This window comes from Sceloporus undulatus, chromosome 2, assembly GCF_019175285.1.
Source record: "Sceloporus undulatus isolate JIND9_A2432 ecotype Alabama chromosome 2, SceUnd_v1.1, whole genome shotgun sequence".
NCBI classification, from domain to species: Eukaryota; Metazoa; Chordata; class Lepidosauria; order Squamata; family Phrynosomatidae; genus Sceloporus; species Sceloporus undulatus.
This window is the reverse complement of record NC_056523.1, coordinates 133,628,771-133,649,002: the sequence shown is the minus strand read 5'-3', so window position 1 is coordinate 133,649,002 and position 20,232 is coordinate 133,628,771. Positions and strand designations below refer to the sequence as shown.

At 40.8% G+C, this 20,232-nt stretch overlaps 1 protein-coding gene across 3 annotated transcripts in view; it reads left to right on the top strand.

Annotated features, from left to right (window-relative positions):
• Positions 1 to 216: 216 nt before the first annotated feature.
• NARF (nuclear prelamin A recognition factor) overlaps positions 217 to 20,232 on the top strand; it is a 42,958-nt gene continuing 22,942 nt past the window's right edge. The window contains exons 1-6 of one of the 3 annotated variants that reach the window (XM_042451601.1): positions 217 to 416; positions 4,985 to 5,132; positions 10,018 to 10,098; positions 11,491 to 11,634; positions 14,683 to 14,815; positions 16,427 to 16,561. In XM_042451601.1, coding sequence (XP_042307535.1) covers positions 5,106 to 5,132; positions 10,018 to 10,098; positions 11,491 to 11,634; positions 14,683 to 14,815; positions 16,427 to 16,561 — 520 coding nt within the window. In that variant the 5' untranslated portion in view covers positions 217 to 416; positions 4,985 to 5,105. Of the gene's footprint in view, positions 417 to 1,152; positions 2,138 to 4,984; positions 5,133 to 10,017; positions 10,099 to 11,490; positions 11,635 to 14,682; positions 14,816 to 16,426; positions 16,562 to 20,232 lie in introns of those variants that run through there. The other 2 variants (XM_042451602.1, XM_042451603.1) reach the window with 2 other exon arrangements.

The window sequence follows — 20,232 nt, the reverse complement described above, 5'->3', positions numbered from 1 at the left end:
TTCTCCCTCAGGACTGAGTTGACCTGGGCCAAGTCTGTGAGGAGGAATATCATCATTATGTCGTCATCTGCATAGATGTGCGAGAGAAAGAGAGGCGGCAGCAGCAGCAGCAGCCAGCAGCAGGGGGCGCTGTGGGCCAAGGCGGGCGGGCGGGCGGGCGGCTACGTGACAGGCCTCAGGTCCACAATGGAGGCCGGCGGGCGGCGGGGGCGGAGGGAGGGAGGCTGAAGACAGAGCCAGGCTCCCCAAAACCAGGGCGGGAGGGAGGAGGCTTTGCTCCCCAGACTGCAGCCGAGGAGGCCCCCAGGCCCCGTCCTCCTGGGCCCCCTTCTCCCCTCTCCCTCAGAGTGGAGCTGTCATTCCTCCTCCTCTTCCTAGGGATGCCATTTGTGACTTAAGTCCATTGTGCAGCCAAGGTACTCTCTCTCTCTCTCTCTCTCTCTCTCATATATTCCTTGGCATGGCTTCTTGCATTTCTTATTGTCATCCATCTCCCCGCATGCTGCCTCCTTTTCTGCCTCTGCAAAGGCGTCCTCCATTTCCAGCCTTCTGTCCACTGGAGACTTCCAAAGCGTCCTCCATTTTGAGCATGGCTGAGAAGCATGGATTTCTGTTTACACAGTAGTTATATGAGTGTCTTTACCTCTTGGTTTTTAAAGGTCCTCCATTTCCACCCTTCTGTCCGGGGGGATTCCAAAGTGTCCTCCACTTGCATGGATTTCTATTTATATGACTGTTTTTTTTAGCTTCTATTTGGTCACATCCTACATTTCCTTCTGCTCTCTCTCCAAGAGGGACTTCAAAAGTGTCCTCCATTTTGAGCCTAAGAAGCATGGATTTCTATTTATATGAGTGTTTTCATTTTTTATTTTTAAAGGTCCTCCATTTCCACCTTCTGTCCAGGAGGAATTCCAAAGTGTCCTCCATTTTGAGCATGACTGAGAAGCATGATTTTATATATATACACACACACACGAGTGTTGTTTTACTTTTCATTTGGTCATGTCCTCCATTTCCACTTTCTCTCCAGGAGGGGCTTCAAAGTGTCCTCCATTTTGAGCCTGACTATGAAGCATGGGTTTATACTTCTATGAGTGTTTTAAGCTTTTTATTGGGACAGGTCCTCCATTTCCACCCCTCTGTCCAGGAGGAATTCCAAACGAGCACAGAGTGTCCTCCATTTGGAGCAGGGTTTCTGTTCCTGTGGCCCGTTAATTGGGTCACGTCGTCCTCCATTCCGCGGGGCCTGGTCCTCCTTGGCGGTGTGACCCTGAACGAGGAGAGGAGGAAAGCTTTCCTAACTGATGGTTTTATGCGGAGTTTGCAAGAATAAGGAGGCAGGGACCTGGGAAGGGCTGGGGCTTGGGGCTTGGCTCCTTTCCCACCCGGGATTGGAACCCAAGACCCCCCAGACGCACGGAGGTGGCATTCTGTGTAATCCCTGGGATAAAGCGTTCCCAGCCTTGGCTCGCCTCTTTGAGAAAGAACCGCTATTAAACGCTTAAAACTGGGAAGGAGACCTCCCAGAATCAATACAGGGAAAATGGTTCTCAGGTGAAAGCCAAGAGAGGAGATTAAAAGATAGACAGACAGACATTGTTTTGAGGCAGTGCCCTTTGGCTGCTGGAGACACACCGCTTGGCCATGCAGGCTGCCCCTGTTGCGCTTGTGCTTTGTGGCTTGTGGTGGTGACCCTAAAGCAGTCATCCCCAAACTGTGCCCTTTAAGAGACTTTGGACTTCATCTCCCAGAAGCCTCAGCCATGTTGGCCAATAGCCTGGGATTCGGGGAGCTGAAGTCCCAAATTCCCTTAAAGACCGCTGCCCAAAGGAGAACCTGTCATGGGGTTTCTGGGCAAGATTTCTTCAGAGAGGAGTTTGCCATCGCCACCCTCTGAGGCTGAGAGAGTGTGACTTGGCCAGTGGGTTTCCGTGGTCAAGCTGGGATTCGAACCATGGCCTCTGGAGTCGTAGTCCAACGCTCTAACCACTGTGCCACACTTGGCTGTGGTAGTGTTGTGCATAGGTCCTTTTTTTCCCCACGAGGTCCTGTAACCTTCCTTGAGGAAACCAGCCATCCATTGTGGTGACCCAGGCTTCTAAATGCATGGACATTCACAGTGTGTCTTTGCCTAAAGGTTGGTATTTGTTGTTGTTGTTGTTGTGTGCCTTATGGTGACCCTAAGGTGAACCTGTTGTGTGCCTCCAAGTCATGGGGACCCTAAGGTGAAGCTATATTCATAGGGTTTTCTTGGCAAGTTTTTTTCTGAGCAGCAACTCAAACCCACATCTGCAGAGTCCAGTCCATGCTGGCCCAGGCATCATCCCTTAACCTTGGGTAGGTATTATTGACTCAAGGGATGAAAAGAGAAGATGGATTGACCAGGGATGAGTTCCAGGTACCCAAAATTTAGTGTAATGTATGGACCAGTATAAACAGCCCCTCAGTGGAAAGTATTATTTATTGTTTGTTGTTGTGTGTTTCAAGTTGTTTCCTGACTTATGGCAACCCTAAGGTGAAACCTGTAATGGGGTTTTCTTGGCAAGTGTCTTCAGAGGGGGTTTGCCATTGCTGTCCTCTGAGGCTGAGGGACTGTGACTTGAGTTTACCTGGCAGAGCAGGAATTTGAACCTTGACCACCAGAGTCCAATACTCAAACCACTACACCACACTGGCTTAAAGATTTATTATTTCCGTGCCACAAAAGGTGCAGTGTAGGTGCTTAAACTCCCAGGTGTATGTGGATGTTTATTTGCTTCTTCTGTGCATGGTACTTGTTAAAAGTGGATCAACAGAACGGAGTTGTTACAAATGGCTGTAACAAATAATCACTAATTTTACTTGAGGCACCAAGCTAAGCTGTGTCTTTTGGAATGGATATATCCTGGCATTAAGAGCAATTGGGTACACTGTAGAGCTGTGACATGACATAAGGGAAATCTTAGAAGCCCAACTATCTGTTGGGAGCAGTTGTTGTTGTTGTTGTTATTGATGTTGTTTGCCTTCAAGTCATTTCCGACTTATGGTGACCCTGAAGTGAACCTGTCATGGGGTTTTCTTGGCAGGATTTCTTCCGAGGGGATTTGCCATTGTCATCCTCTGAGGCTGAGAGAGTGACTTTCCCAAGATCAACCAGTGCGTTTACATTGCCAAGCCAGGATTTGAATCCTGGTCTCCACAGTTGTAGTCCAACACTGAAACTGTTGTGCCAGCCTGGCAGCATAATGTGCTTATGAAAGGTGATAGTTCCAAGGGAAGACACAAACAAAAGGCAGATTCATGCTTCAAAGGCTTGTAGCTTGTGTAATGGTAAATGGCAGATATTTGAAAAGCAGACCAGATGCATTCAGTTAGGAGTTTCATGCCTTACATATGTTTTGAAAAGCAGTTGTGTTGTTCACAGCTAGTTTTCAAAAGTAGTAGTTGTGGTGGTGGTGGTGGTGTCTCCTTTGGAGGTCTTTACACATTGGCTGGATGGTTGTCTGTCAGGGATACTTTGATGGCAGGGGGTTGGACTCAATGTCCTTTGGGGTCTCTTCCAACTCTATGATTCTCTATTCATGTGAGAAAGAATTTGCTAAATTCTCCTTTGTCTTTTAGCATGGCACAATAGTAATATGCATATGTGAAAGCCTGAAACAAAACGTTAAGGGGCATAGTACCCAAAACCAGCCACATTATTTGGTACTTGAGGCAGAAAATCCCACAAGGCCCTCTCCCCATCCCAGGTACCAAGCATATGATGTGTGCGTGTATGTGTCTTCAAGTCACCAGCTGACTTATGGTGACCCTGTGAATTTCATAGTTTCCTTAGGCAAGGAATCCTCAGAGGTGCTTTTGCCAGTTCCTTCCTCTGAAATATAGTTTACAGCACCTGCTATTCATTGGAGGTCTCCTGTTGCTTAGCTTCTAAGATCAGACAGGATCTTGGTGCCTTTAGGATATTTAGGCAAACATGCAGTAGCAGTAGTCATTGAAATAAGTAACAATTTGCTGCTCCCTTATATAACGCCCTGAAGCTGCTACTTGAGACAGGTGCCTCACTCCATTGAGTGGTACATCCAGCTTTTGACTGTCTTGAAAGACACAGTTCAGAATCTATTTCCCCAACTCAGATTGTAGAATTTTTTTAAAAAGTAATTGACTGTATCCATTATATCCCAAGGAATCAATTGTGGCCATTAAGTGTCTTAAATGTTAGCGTGTGTGTGTGTGTGTGTGTGACTCGTTACATTATTTGTTACTTTTTCGTTGCTTTTTAAACTTTTTTAAAAATTGTAAAGGAATGGCATAGAACATAAAACTAAAAAAATATTTTTTAAAAAATGCAAAAACCTCATCCACTAAAGTGAAAGGTACAGTTGTTCCCATTTGTACTCTTATGCCAAAATAAAGTAGCAAGTACATGTTACTTCCAAGATCTGTTCACCTGCTGTCTCCTATCTGATCCCATGTAATGTTAGTAGAAAGATGTCTGAAAGTCATCTCTCCTGTGTGTCTGTCTCCGTTTCTTTTTTGTTTATTTTATTTTTATCCTGCCTTTCTCCCAAGTTGGAACCCAAGGTAGCTTACAACATATATTTCTTAAAGAGAGACACCCTGAACTATAAAATCAAATGCTGGTCTTGGTTTCCATGGCAAGGAAAGCAAGGTGTTTTGTTTATCAATAGGGTTCAATAAATACATGTTTCATTGGAGCTAATTATTGCCAGGAATATAAACATTCCAGTGTGACAGTATTTCCGTGCTAGATGAGCTGACAACAGGCATTCATTGCTGTTCAGTTAATTCTCCAAAGTTTGATGATTAGAAATTTCCCACTTTCAAGGAGCAGTAAGAGGTGGAACTGGCAGACAAGCCGTCAAATGGCCCCTCCTTCCAAGTTTCCCATTGGTCACAGAAAGTCTCTAAAAGAGGTACTGTATAAGAGGGCTGAGATTGCAAATGGCAATCATAACTGCTCTTATGCTTTGTACTGTTTCAGGCAGCTGAAAAGCAGAAGTTGCTTCGTCTTCTACAGTTTTTGAATGCAAAGATAAGGACTCAGCAACATAAACAGCAAAACCTAGTTTAGCCACCTTAAAAACAACACCAAAGACCTACAAATGAAGTGTGAAAATTGCACCAAAAAGGTGAGTAGCTTTTAGAGTCCCTAAAGTTCAATCCATGTGCACACGCATTGGGAAGCAGGTGTTACTGAACTTGATGTGACTTACTTTGTGAGTAAACATACATAGGTTGAGCAACACAGTGCAAACCTGCCTTCCATTGAATTTTGCAAGCCATATTTCCAAGTAAACATTTACAAGATTCCAACCATGACAGCTAAATGTAATCTGTTTAGATACAAGAGGTTGCTTTTGAATTTCTGTAACTTGCTTTATGTATCAGACTGTGAAGAAGAGTACTATAAACTTGTCTGTCCCAGCAAGTAAGAACCACTATAATAGATGCCCTAGTTGAGCAGTTTAGTACTTATGTTCTATGATTAGAATATATAAGAATATTAGCATCATCAAAATGTATTAATACCATTGATTCACCAGAACAGATTCATTTCTAAGTGTAAATACAGTAATGATGGCATTACTTCAGAATGTCAGTGAAATACATCTGGTAGTTTTTCCACTTTTGCAGTGTTCAGAATTTAAATCACCCAAAATAGAGTTCTTTCCCAATGTCAGCCATACATGATCTTAGGAGCTTGTAATGTTATAACAGAAATAATGTTCTGTTTTGAATATCTATATATTAACATACAGTGTGAGTAACCATTTTGCCATAATTTTGCAGATAGCTTTGTAGAGTCCTTTCAGTTTATGTGGTATGGAGTGGGGTACATGTGAGGTCATTTATAGATTTAATTATCTATCTCACATGAAAGGGACTCAGAGCAACAGACTCCAAAATATATATGCTGTCACTGCATTTTGTATTTGTGAGTTCAGAGGGACTATATCTATTCACAGACAGTTCCCCTTTTGCATGTATGTTGTTTAGCTTAGAAAATATGTGTTGTGTATGCAGTATCTTTCTGGTGGATCCTAGTTTATTATCCAGACTGAAGCAATAGAAGCTTATTATTGGGCATAGTAATACAGAATTTATTACTTATTTGTTATTATTTGAGAATTAGTAACATAGAGGATGATAAAAGCACAAAGACCAATAGATCTAGCTTGGAAAGAAATAGTCTTTATTAGTTATATATAATAAAATTGTATCACAATAAAGTTTCAAGTGAAATCACATTTTGCTCTCTTATCTTAATTAGTTTTCATCAGTCTTCCTTAGGTTCTTAGGATTTTGAAGAAGTATTTTTCCTTGAGCTATAAAAGAAACCATTTATCTTGTTATGTATTATGCACAGTATAAAAAATACAAAAATAAACTCAAACTCATTTGAGATACATTCTCCTTATTTCATCTCTTAACAAAAAGTCTTATGCTTATTTAATTGTCTATATATTTAGAGTTTTTAAGTCCTCAGCTCTTATTTTTGTAAAGAAAGCTTTGTTGAAGGTGTCATTTGTTCATTTACAAACCTCCAACAATACACAAGATTGCATACAGAGTATGAAAAGGAGAGAATTAAGTATGCTACTATCACAGAGTTATAAACTGTTAAATATCCAATACATTTGTTTTTACATTCCATCTTGTTTCCCATAAGGCCAGAACCTTTTTCCAATCATCTTTCCTTTTCATTATATCTTGATCTTGTCCTTGACAAGATCTAGTTCTTTATACTCATTCACTTTTTGCATCCACTCATCCCAGTTTGGTCTTGCTTCTGATTTCCATAGTTTGGCTATTAAGATTCTCACCTCTGTAACTAAATATAATATTTTCTTCCAATATTTCTTTTCGTTATTTTACTTTAAACAGATGGAAAAATCATCTTTCAATATTGCTCTGAAAAGGATTATTATATTACGTTAGAGAAGCCAAAATCTAAACAGGTTGGCAATTTTTTGGACCTCAACAGGTGTTACATTAGGAATAGCGCACACTACACACAATAGGGCAGTGAACATTTTCCTTTTCCTTTCTTTTTCTTTTAATTTATTTAATATACTATTTTATCTCCAGTGTGTCTGTTTAGATATTAATCTTTGTTGGGGAAGGGGTATAATGGAAAAATTTGTATAAAAATACAGAAGACCATTAAAATAAACGATTCATTGAAATAACTGCCAAACTGAAACCTGCATTCACAGAGGAAACCATGTTAGTCTGTTGCTACAAAAATAGGAGAGTTGTGTGGTACCTTGGAAGCTAACAAGTTTATCACAATATAAGCTTTTATTGACATTTCCCACTTCAGTAGATCCATGACCTGTTACCTCAGGTTGGCACACCTATGTTCACCTGCATGGGTGGATGGAGGCTATCAGCAGTGAGGTCAGAAGAAAACTGAAGTGCTGAAAGTACAAGTGGGTGATAAGAATGGCCATTAACAAGATAACAGTTTTGTAGTAGCAAAGACATCCATGTGTGGATGTGCTGGTTTCTAAACACAGGATGGTTAAAAAAAAGCCATTGTCTCTATTCAAGCTAAAGGAGATCGTATTGAATTTCTGACATGATCTGATCCAGAAGTTGCAGATTTTGATTATCTCCTATAACCCAGTCATATGGAAAAATTACTGTTTGGACCACAGTCCCTAGAATTTCTCACTCAGTATGGGGGGAAAATGGGGGGTGTTATGAGAGCTGTAATCCAAAAAGTAATGTTCCCAAACTCTGTCCAAAATTAATTTATTTCGGTAGTTTTGGGCTTTCCTGCATCAAATATTTATATGCTCTTTGTACATTATGTGGTTTGTTGTTCAGTGCTGTCATGTCGACTTTGAATTATGGCAACCTTATGTCTGAGAGACCTCCAGGTCACTCTGTCATCAACAGTCCTGTTCAAGTCTTGCAGATTCAGGGCAGTGGCTTCCTTGATTTAGTCTATAATGTAGTCTGTAATGTAATCTTCCTGTTCCTACTGTCTTCTACCTTGCCAAGCATTATTGTCTTTTCTAGTGAGTCATCTCATTATGTGTCCAAACTACAACAGTTTTAGTTTAGTCATTTTGGCTTTTGGGAGAGTTCAGGCTCTAGGGCTCATGTATTTGTCCTTTTAGAAGTCTGTAGAATTCTTCTCCAGCACCATATTTGAAACGAGTTGAATCTTCCTAGAATCTATCAGTTTCTTCTTCTTCTACCTCTGTAGTTGGAACATAACTTGGATTATGGTTATTTTGAAATGTTTTCCTGAAGTCTTAGCTTTCTTCACTGTCTAGCTTTCACAAACATACGTGGAAACTGGGGATATGATGGCATGGACAATCCTAACTTATTCAGTTATATATCATGACCCTTCAGGATCTTGTCTATTTCTTTCATGGCTTCTTCCTCTGTAGTTGAAACATAAGATTGGATTATGGTTATACAGATAGGTTTTCCCTGAAGTCTTATTAATATTATTCAGTCAGACTTTGACTGTTTTGCTACATTAATGCCACCCTATTTCTTCTTAGGTTTTCATTTCCTGAGTAAAACACTGTTAGTCATCTGACTTAAAACATCCCATGCTAAGTTGAGTTCTGTCTTTTTTCTTTGTCCAATCCTGTCTCTGCAAGCCAGTGGTAGTATGTTACTCAGTCTCATTCTATAGCCTGAATCCTTGGTTTGTTGCTGGCTTATAAACTTTGTTTGAACTCTTATTTCTTAGAATCTTAGAGTTGGAAGGGACCACAAGGGCCATCTAGTGAAATCCCTTTCCATTTTATTCCACAAATAAACCACTCCTGAATAATGCTCATTCAACTTTCTGTTTAACGACCTCCAAAGATGGACAGTCCACCATCCTCCAAGGCAATCTGTTCCACTATCAAACTGCTTTTACAGTAAAAAAGTTCTTCCCATTGTCTAGGTAGAATCTCTTTCTCGTGAATTTGAATCCATTGGTTCATGTTCCAGTCTCTGGAGCTGCAGAAAACAAGTTATCTTCATAATCTTCATGACATCCTTTTAGATTTTTAAAGATAGTTATCATGTACCTTTTAGTCTTCATTTCTCCAAACTAAACATACCTAGCTCTCTAAGCTGTTCCCCATAATTCTTCATTTCTAGACCTTTGATCATCTTGGTCGCCTGACTTTGGACATGCTCCAGCTTGTCAATATAGTTTGCTGTGGTTTGGCTGCAGGACTCCCCATGGATATCAAAATCAAATGGATGCTCAAATCCCATGAAATAAAATGGCATAGTAAAATTGTGTCCCTTAAACAGAATGGTAAAAATCAAGGTTTGCTCTTTGAAATTTATATATTTAAAAAAATGTTTTCAAGTCTTAGATGCTTGAATCTGTTGAAAAAGAATCTGTGGTTATAGAGGGCTGACTGGACACAGCATTCCAAATGAGGTCCGACCAAAACAGAATAGAGTGACACAAATACTTGCTAGAACACTATACTCCTGTTGATGCATCCCAGAATTACATTGACATTTTTTGGCTGCTGCTTCAACCTGTTGACTCATGTTTAGTTTGTAATCTACTAAAACCCTTAGCTCCTTTTCACATGTACTGCTTTCAAGCCAGTGTCCTATATTCATACATTTCACTTTTAAATTATGTCTGTAGTTATGTCTAAACCCAGAAACATAGCTTGTCTATGGTTTGTTTTCCTAGCTGTCACCTATAACATACAAAGTAATAAAAGGGTTGAAAACGTAGCAAGTTAGAAATAGAGAAGATAAACTGATTTGTTAATCCTCTGCAGGATAGGTCATGGCTAGTAGCTAGCATAAACTATGTGTTAGTGTAATTTTAAAAGGCAGTCATTTATGATACTACATAAATAATAGCTGACTATATCAAGATCTGTCTTTTGTTTAGCTTGTAATATAAATATTCTTGAAAAATTTGGCTATCGCAGAATGAAAATACCACAAAAAATCCATCCTATCTTCTGCAAAATTATTTGACCAGTGATTCCTTAACTAACAACCAATGATATGTTTCAGGAATGTAGTAAAAAACAGAAAAATGGAGACCAACCAAATTCACCAGCTGATGTACCCAGTTCTAATGAGGAAAATGATGAGGTAACAACCTTTGAGTTGATTTCTAATTCATATTTTTTCCAATCCAATTAAAGAACTGTGCTTTATAAAGGGCCCATCCTCCCCAGGACAGTACTCCAGTTAAGGAGGACTGGAGTGGGATATGCCTCTGTATTTTTTTGTGGCAACTTGTTTGGACTACTGTAATGCACTCTACATTTGACTGCCTTTGAAGAGTGTTTGGAAACTGCAACTGGTCCAAAGAGCTGCAAGCAGGCTGTTAACAGGGGCAGGTTACAGAGACCACACAACGCCCCTGTTGAAACAGCTCCAGTGGCCAGTAATGACGCTGGGGGGGGGGAGCATCAGGTGACACCATGGGGGGAATGACACCATGCCACCCTCCCGCCTATACCAGTCTTCTCCCATCCGCCCCTGCCATCACTCTGTCATCCCCCCGCTTGTGTGCTTACTTTTATTTCTCTGTAGGCCCACACTTTTCAATGCTATCTTGAGTTTGAGGCAGCCATAGACCTCTGCTTGAGAGTGGTTTCTTTCTCTTTCCTGGGCCAGAGAAGAGAGAAACCAACACCAAGCAGCGGCTTTCCTGGCTGGAAAGCCGGTAAACACCACATGGCCAGGGAGCCTCCTTTGCTTGCCCCGTCCCCAGCTCCTTCAAAGTCTCAAGATACTTCCAGTACCAAAAAGACTTCAAGAGGAGCTGGCAGCCAGATATCGTAATTTAAAGGTGTAATTTGAATTTTGCTAGTTGTTTATGTCACAACTATTGCCATTACATTTAATGTTATGCGGAAATGGCTGCTAGTTTGTTTCCGGGCACAATTGAAAGTGCTGTTTATGACCTATAAAACCCTATATGGCTCAGGTCCAGGCTATTTGATGAACCATATCTCCCTATATGAGCTGGCCCAGGCCCTGAGATCCTCAGGAGAGGTCCTTCTCTCAGTCTCACCCCAATCACAGGGAGGCTTGGTGGGGACACAAGAGAGGGCCTTTTCCATGGCTGCTCCTAGACTGTGGAACACCCTTCCTAGGGTGACCAGAATGGTCTCTTCCTTGTCTCTTCCAGGTTAAAACCTTCTTATGCAGACAGGCTTTTGAAACAGAATGTTTATAAAGGACCGGCTTGGGGTGTTGTATTGTTTTAAGTGTTTTAAATAGTTTTATCTTTTAAAACTGTTTTTTATTCTTTCACTAAGCAATCTATTTTAATATTGTAACAATTTAATTCTGTTTTAACGTACCACTTTTCTATATTTTTAATTGTGCTCTTATTATTGTGAATTGATATTTTAATATTTTTTGCTCATAGTTTAACCACCAATCAAAGGACTCCTACAGCATTTTGGGAACAAATCAACATATATCTCTTTGTGCATTCAGTTTTATTGACTTTTTTCTTTTTACTTTCAGCCAAGCGAATTCCATAAATTGGCTAATGCTAAAATATTTTTTAGTGACTGCCTAGCTTGTGAAAATTGTGTAACATCAGATGAGGCAGTCAGAGTTTCCCATCAGAATCAGAATGAGCTCTTCCATGTATTGAACCTTAATAAGGTAAATGGATATTATTTGTATTTATCTGAAATGTGTGGCATTGATGCATGGAACTCCAATTCACAACCATCTGCTTGTCCCACAAAGTTTGTCCCCTTCCTGTTTTTGCTCTGTCTATCCTGCCATCCCTGGTTTCCGTATTTTCATTTTCCTTCTTGTTCCTCTGGAATTTTTAAATTTCATTTTCAAAGCTGTTCTCCTTATACCCCCAACACCTCTTTCTTTAATTGTTCTCCTGAGTAAATATCTGTTCCATATCTTCCTTTATTTCCTAGAGTCCTCAAACATAATGTTCCCAACTAGCACACTGATTTTAGTCTTGGGATTTATAGTTTATTGTATCATTTATTTAGTCCAGGTATGCAAACTGGATAGCATTTTTTCTTGTTCCCCTTTTTTCTTGCCAAAATTCAGTTAATTGCTAAATCCAGTTGACATCAACATCTTAATAATTTTAGCATTAAGTTTTTAAAAATATTTTATTACTAGATTTCTGGCTTATTCTGAAAGGTTTATTCATCAGTCTCATCTGAAATCTTACTCTTCCATCCTACACCTCTTAATGGTTGATCATATTGTTTTGCTTTCTTCCTGTCTTTCTGCTGAATCTTTTCTCTTCCAGCATTTCATTCAAACTCTCTCTTATGCTGCTCTACCTTTTCCATTCACCTAATTCCCACTGCCCACTTTGGCTGCACATTAATTCTGGCACTGTCTCTTGACATTCAGAGAGCTCCCTTGATTATCCTGTGTAAAGAGTTTTAATGACCAACACTACTTCCTTTCACTGCCCTCACCACCAAATATAGGTTTTCTTTGCTTTTGGTCCTCCTTTTTCTCCTCTTTGCTGTGAACAGAGACTGTGGCCCTCTTCACACATTATATGTAGTGTATATCTAAAAACAAAAGTTATCAATGCAACAAGCACATTCTACAGACACGTATCCTTCAAGTACACACATAAGAGAGTCAGCACACACTGGCTTCAGACTAAATTTTCACTTTGTGGTAAACCTTATTTTGTTGCTGTGAAATGGCCTTCTGTTTGATTTGATTTCTGCTCAAAATGAAAAGGTACTTTCACTATTTATTGAAGAATTAATATATTCTATGTGTTTTGGATAGAGCATAAATTCAAGACCTTTCCCGCAGATTGTTGCTTAAGACGTCTGAGAAATTATAGATCATCCACCAGACTTAAAGTTGTGCTTATCCTTACTGGACAATAATTCTTCACTAAATTAGAGAGGCTTTTTTTCTCCTGTTGGTATTCCTTGCTCCTAAGAGAATAACCCTCTTGTTTTTTCATGATTTTATGAATTATGGCTAGAAGAAACACAATGCAGCTAAATTTATAATCCCATCTAGCAGTTTTCCTTTCATTTTTTAAGGCTAGCATTTCCACAGCTAGAAATTTTGGATTGTGGCAGTCTGAGTATCAAAAGAGTAGAAAGCACAGCTGAATGAGATGTGATACATGTAAATATATCATTAAATAGGCTCCATATCCTCCATCAGAAAATAAACATGTATGCAGGCAGGGCAGGAACATCCCAGTGAGATCAGTGGCCACTCTGCCATTCTGGGATGGAAGACTAAAGTAGGAGTGGAAATTACATGGCCTTACCGATGATGGATTTAAGTTTCCAGCAGCTCTCACCATTTCTAATACCTACAGGGACTTGCTGAGACTTGCAGTCCAAAAACATCTGGAGGGCTGCTTGATTCCCACACCTAAACTAGAAGAAGGTTTGGATTAGTTAGCCTCCCTTCCCATGGCTACAGGCCTGAAGACAAAGAGAGAGAAAAAATACATCACATCAACACTTACCTTACCTGTATTGTACTGTGACAGCTGTGGTGCCATTTCATGTGCCAAGGCAATGAGAGAGATGGACAACTCCAGATTTGAAGGAGTTTTCAGCTAAGGTGTTTCTAACACAATGCCTGATTTCATAGGCCTCTATTTGTAGACCTACTGGGCAGTTGTGGAAGTGGGCAGTGTTCTGGATGTCATCATGCCCTAGAGGAATAAGTAGTATAGGAAATTAAAACAGCCAGCCACCAATGCTAACACAAGGTAAGCCCACAACTGGACGTCCAGTGCAATCATCAGCACTGGTTGGCTATATTGGAACACTGAGGTCTTGGCAGAGCTGATGCCAAGCCAAAGAAGGGAGAACAGGCTGACATCCACTGTAAGTCAGTACTTTTTTTGAAGAAACAACATGTTATATTATGGCAATTGTCAATTTGGAGGTATTCATTCTCTCCTCCCCTCCTTTTCTTGTAATGATAAGATGAACAGCTGAGACCAGGACCTGTCCTATAGTGCTATATTTCCCCCAGAGAGAAGTGTGGAAAGCAATGAGAGATGGACCAATTCCCACTCTTTAAAATCTTACTTGAAAAAATGGATTAATATTTGTTGGAAAAGCCAGTACTGTGCAAGAAAGCTATATGCTGCCTTACCTTTAAAGCCCTAAATGGTTTGGGTGCAACCTATCTCTGGGACTGTCTCCTTCCATACAATCCACCCAGCCTACACACTCAGGTCCTCTGGGAGGAATTGATTGCAACTTATAAAAACTAGGCTAACTACAACCACCGAGAGGACCTTTGCGTCAACCTCTCCCAAATTATGGAACAGCCTGCCAGAAGAGATCTGTCATATCACCAGTCTAGACAGCTTTCAAAAAGCTGTTGAGACAGATCTCTTTCGGCAGGCCTTTCTCAAATAGAAAACCCAACCACCAATTTGAACCCTCTTACATCTCTGAAGTTGCTACAGTTTATTGTCCGATTGTTGATGTTGATTTGTTTTAATCTATGGTTTTAAATTGTTAAGGTTTAATTGATGTTTTAAGGGGAGGGTGGGATTGGGGATATGGGATTGTATGTAAATTAAGCCACCTCGATCGTCATCGATAGAGAGGCGGGATATAAATAAAAGTTTTATTTATTATTAGTATTATTTAATTATTAAGATATTCTCTGAACTGTTAATAGTAATGCAGCTATATGTTTTCATTGTATATTGTTTTCCAGAAATGTGATACCTCAAAACACAAAGTATTGGCAGTGTCTATATGTCCTCAGTCCTTGCCTTATTTTGCTGCTAAATTCAATCTCTGTGTAACAGAAGCAGCCAAGAGGCTTTGTGGTTTCCTCAAAAGTCTTGGTAGGTTTTATTATTATGGTGAGAAAAAAGAGAACATAGCATTCTTTATTTATTTTCAAAATTTTACATGTTGCTTCCCTGGCAAACTTTTATAGCATGTGGCAGGTCACAAGACAGAGTTGTGAAACAGTTGAGCACGTGTATTATTCGGGATGTGTTTACAGTCGTGATAAATGGGCGTATAACAGAGCACTTATAAGCATGTGGAAATGATGAGAACAATCAAATCTTTCTGATGTTAATAATCAGGAATCTAAAAGTCTAGGCAACTGCTAATGAACACACAGACAAAATTCTCAGCACAGCATTTGAGGAATTCATATATCTGGTGATGACAAAGAATTCTGTACTAGGAATTGTACATTTTGCACCTCTCTGTTCATTGTACACATCCAATCCCCTGTATGGGGGTAGTTTTGAATGCACTGTGTCCTATTATCTCTCACTCACTCACCACCATAATCAGTTAACTAATCATTCATAGTAATGCCAATTCAAGCATGAGGGTGGGATGTGGGGAGGAAACCTTGCCACATGAAAGATATTTTAAGTTTGTCAATTTTTTTATAATTAATTGAAATATCTGATCACAGAATTATAGGTGAGAGCAAGTCTTGGTTTAATATATGCAACAAATTGAAGTGGTAGGGTACTTGTCTTGTGGGGAGGGTGCATATTTTTAAATGTTTCCCCTATGAAAATGATCTGCAAATAGAAAGTAGCACAGCTGAAAGAAGAGTTTTCACCCAATCCAGTCTATGCTATGTTTCTGTCATCTATCTATCTATCTATCTATTGATATATAGATATGGGTCAAAGTAATGTATTCCAAACCTTCTGGCTACAGTCTGTTTTGGACATGATCAAGAGTCTATGTGTGGTACTTTTGGCTCTGTTCTCTTGGACAGGGGAGTCCTGTCTTGTCACAAAGAAGAAAAACTGATAGGTAACTGCTGTGAGATTGTTTCTCAATGTGATAACCTTGTAGCTTCTGCCCATAATACAATTAGTATAGTCATATTGATAAGTTTGATAAAACTCTCTTTCTGTGTCTGTGTGTTTGTAGGAAAACACGAGTGTAGATTTGTACATCTTTGTGCAAACAAGCAGGGTACATACTGCCTTTGAAATGCATACTATGGCCCTTTACAGATCAGCCTGAAAGGGCAGCATGGGGGCAGAGTCAGTGTAGCATCCTGGCAATGCATGCCCAACTCCTCCCCCCAGGGCTCCCTGATGCCGTGAGCTGTTCCAAACAGTGCGCAGCGTCATGGCACGCCTCCGGCTCTGTGTCCATATTATGCAGCCCTGAAGGAGCACCATGTAGCTGTGCCGCTGTGGCTATGGCAACCTTGTGAGGGCACATAAAGCAAATGCAAAAAGTGGCTCCTTTTTGCACCTTCGAAGGGCCAGATCGGGACTGTGGCATGAGGTGGCCGCGGCTCTGATCTGGCTAGGAAAGGGGTGGCATTCCCTTTCTGTATAGCCCTACATCATTATTTCTAAATGGGATGAAAAGGTTGGAGAATCCAAAGATGCAACAACATTGTGAGCAACAACATTAACCTGGGTGCATCTCATTGTCCTACTTTCTTAACTTTGTTCTTCTAGGAGTTCATTATGTCTTTGACACCACAATAGCTGCTGATTTTAGTATTCTGGAGAGCCAGAAGGAGTTTGTGCAACGCTACCATCGTCAGAATCAAGAAAAACATGCCTTACCAATGTTTGCGTCAGCTTGTCCAGGTGAGAAACTAATTCCTAGAAACTTTATATGTTTTTTTCGAGCTGACACTTCTGAGATGGATGTTGAAGCCTGTGAAAGACAGTAAGGTCTAAATTTTCTTAGGTCCAAAACACACTGTAGAGATAATCCAGTTTGAGACTGCTTTAACTGCTCTGGTTCAGTGCTAGGGAATTCTGAGAACTTTAGTTTTATAAGACATTTAGCCTTCTCTGTCAGAGAACTCTGGTGCCAAATAAACTACAATTCCCAGGAGTCCCTAGCATTGAGCCAGGACAGTTAAATCAGTCTCAAACTGCATTATTTCTGCAATGTGTTTTGGAGTAGGGGAAGGAGGGGGCCATGATTTGTGTCGGGGGTCAGTCACAGCGCCAGTTCCTCGGCACGCAAGCATTTTAGAGAAGTTCTGGGCTATTTCATTATCTTCTAAAAGCATGGCAGCTAGGAAAATCCCCTTTGTACTAAGAAGGCTAGCACTTTTTTCACTTCTGTAATAACCAAATAAGGAAAGTCAACTAAAAAGCTTGCTGAAAAGGCAACCCACATAACAGAATTCTTCAGTGAGGATTGTAGTCTCCACTAGATTTTTTTGCGAAAACTTTGCAGCTCCTAACTCATGAAATTTGAGTATACATGAGAACCTGGACAAAACAAAAATCAAAATCATGTTTCTTCTGAGATCATGATTTTGCTTTTGAGAAGGATTTCAGATGTTTTTCTGGTCCTTCACATAGTCTTCATTACAACAACATTACATTGTGACTTCTCTTTTCCATCTCTTTGATCCCCACTTTAGCTGGGTGGGATTACGTGTGGAGGGTATTCATATCAGACATTGTATGGACAAAGGGAGAGGGGTTTGAGTTTCATTTCAAGCAAGTCCTCTGTAATCCATCTTCCTTGAGCTTTGTTTCTGGAGTTCAGTCCTATGGAAGTCTGTGCAGAAAAAGCATGGAAACCAGAGAAAAGTTTCCTGGGTTCTCTGGCATAGGCACAAAGACTGTATCCACACAAAAGCACATTAAAATATTCTTTAAAAACTCCTAAAAGCAGTCTAAAAACAATCCTAAAATCCAGTTTTGAAACAGTTAAAACATCAGTTCCAAACATTGAATGCCATGCAGGAAAGCACTGCTTTGGTTGCCCACCAGAAGCTTGAAAGAGATGGGGCCAGGCTAACTTCCTTGGGCAGGGAATTTCATAGTCAGGCTCTGTTGTGTGTATCCACCACCCTAACTTCACAAGGTATTGGGACACACAACAGGACTTCCTCTGAAGATCTCAAATTTCTGACACGCTCATGTAGGAGGAGGCAGTCTTTCAGATATTTTGGTTCCAAGTCATTACTTGTTGCATCTGTCATTACTGGAGTTTGTGAGTATCTGAAGCAAAGCTAACTCCACTACTGTGACAGATGAGACAGCAAAGGCCCTGTCTGGATGGGCCAAAAGGCCTATTTCCCCCCTGTTCTGGTGTTATTCTGTTTGGGCAATACACAGCTCAAACTCAAGTTCTGGTGTGAGCAGCCTGGATGACATCTGGGACTTTCTGCAAAATAATTGGGGTATAATAGCCTTAAATTGTTTTTTTAAAACTATCCCCCTTACTCCAGATCTTGTGGGAAGGCCTGGAGCCCTCCATTCCTATGCCACTGCAGTTGTCATGGGCTGAGCTGCCCAGTACATCTGCTGTCACTGAAGGTCACTCAGTTGAGATAAGAGCAAGATGCCCAGCCATGTGATCAAGACTGGGTGCCTCATTCTGATCTCATGGGAGCCACCTGTGGCGGTAGTAGGGGAAGGCTCATCAGGAAACATAGAATATAGAATCCCAGAGTTGGAAGAGACCACAAGGGCCATCCAGTTCAACCCCCTGCCGTGCAGAAACTCTCAATCAAAGCATACCCGACAGATGGCCATGCAGTCTCTGTTTAAAAACCTTCAAAGAAGGAGACTCCACCACCACCACCTCATGCAGATAACCACCGCAGCGCAGGAAGGGAGGGCTAGGTAACGGGGCAATTGGGCAGCTGCTGAGCCAGGATATTTCGGGTTGTCCCTGGAGTAGGAGATGGACTGGTCCATGCAGACAGAGCCAAGGAAGAGTGAGAAGCCCCTTAAACCTGTGTCCCGGCTTTTTTAAAAAAAGTGGCTTATATATAAAGGAGTACAGTAATGAAGTCTGTACTAATAATAGTAACCTGGAGAATTGTCTGAGCTTGACTAATGGGGTGAAGCAAAAACTAGACATCTGATCTTAACTAGTCCATCTGTCTATAGTCTGCCTGTCACACAGTGCTCATTGCTTTACTCTTAGCCTCAAGAGTGAGTATGTTGTCTGAGAGACATACATGGCACAGATAACAAGTCTTGTTCCTTAAGATCAGTCAGCAAGGAAGCTCTCTCTTTTTCTCTTATCCCCTTATTTTTCATAAATCCCAACTAACCTTCATGCAGTTTTATTCAATACATGTTGTGACAGCATGTCATCCAATACTGTTAGCTGCCCCTTTATTGTAACCCTGAAGAGTCTGGGACTTCGTGTGGGAACAGATAAAAACTTTCTGGGCCTTTCAACACATACTTTGCATAACTAAACAACAGCCAAATGCAGGCTGAAAGGCTAGGATTAATTGACTCAACTCTGTTTTTCTTCCAGAAAAATAGATAGTTGGAGGTCAATCAACTTACAGTATGAAGTGACTCACTCTACAAATGGGCTCTTGGCTTTGCTCATTAAACTTCACCAAGGATTGCTTGATTATAAAGGAAGCGGGGCTTGAGGGGGAAAAACAAATCAGGACTGCAGTGAGATGAGTCAAGCCTGTTGCAATGACAGAGCCTGGTCATGTACTTATGGGGACCAGAGGCTAAATCCAATTGACTGGAATGGACCCTTTGAAATCAATGGGGTTTATGCAAATGTTCCTTTAACAAGTCCCATTGGTTCAGTGTGACTAATCTAGTTGATAACTAACAAATGGTTATCTAAAAAGTCCCCAGTGAGAAAATGATTTTCTAATTTCATCTCAACTTTCTTTTTTGTTTTAGTTTTGCTTTGGGAGGCAACAGCTGCTTTGCATATTCATAGCACTCTACCTAAGAGAAAGCGTTATATCTGGACATGGCTGAAAGCAAGGAATTCATAGATATGAGAGGGTGCAGCCAAGGCGGGTTAAGGTAAAAGATAAGGAAAGCAGAAGGTGTGCTCAGATAGCTTGACTAAAATTGACTAAAATGTCAGCTTCCTGCTGACAGTTGTCATAGCTTTTAACAAGTTAACTAGTAAGAAATTGGTTACACACTATCTATTCTGTCCCCCATATCTGCTGCAAAGTATTAGGCCAAAAGGTTTTGATGAACATTTTCTAAGAGAAACCTGTCCTCTTTTTCCACCAAATTTTTGAGGGATATTTAAAAGGGGGAAAGCAGGTGCAGCTCAGAGTTTGAAGGGGTGTGGAGGAAAGAGCTGTCCTGTGTGGCCTATCCTCCTCTCCCCAATTCTCCAGTGACAAGACAGCAACTATGTTAGGAGAATGGCTGTGGCTGAATGTTGGGGTTAGGAACTTGGGGGATTACTGGTACCTTAGGCCCCGTACAGAGCACCCAAAAATGGTGGTCTGCCGGTGCCCTGGTTTGCTCCGCGAGAAAGTTGCAGCAGACAAACCATGCGG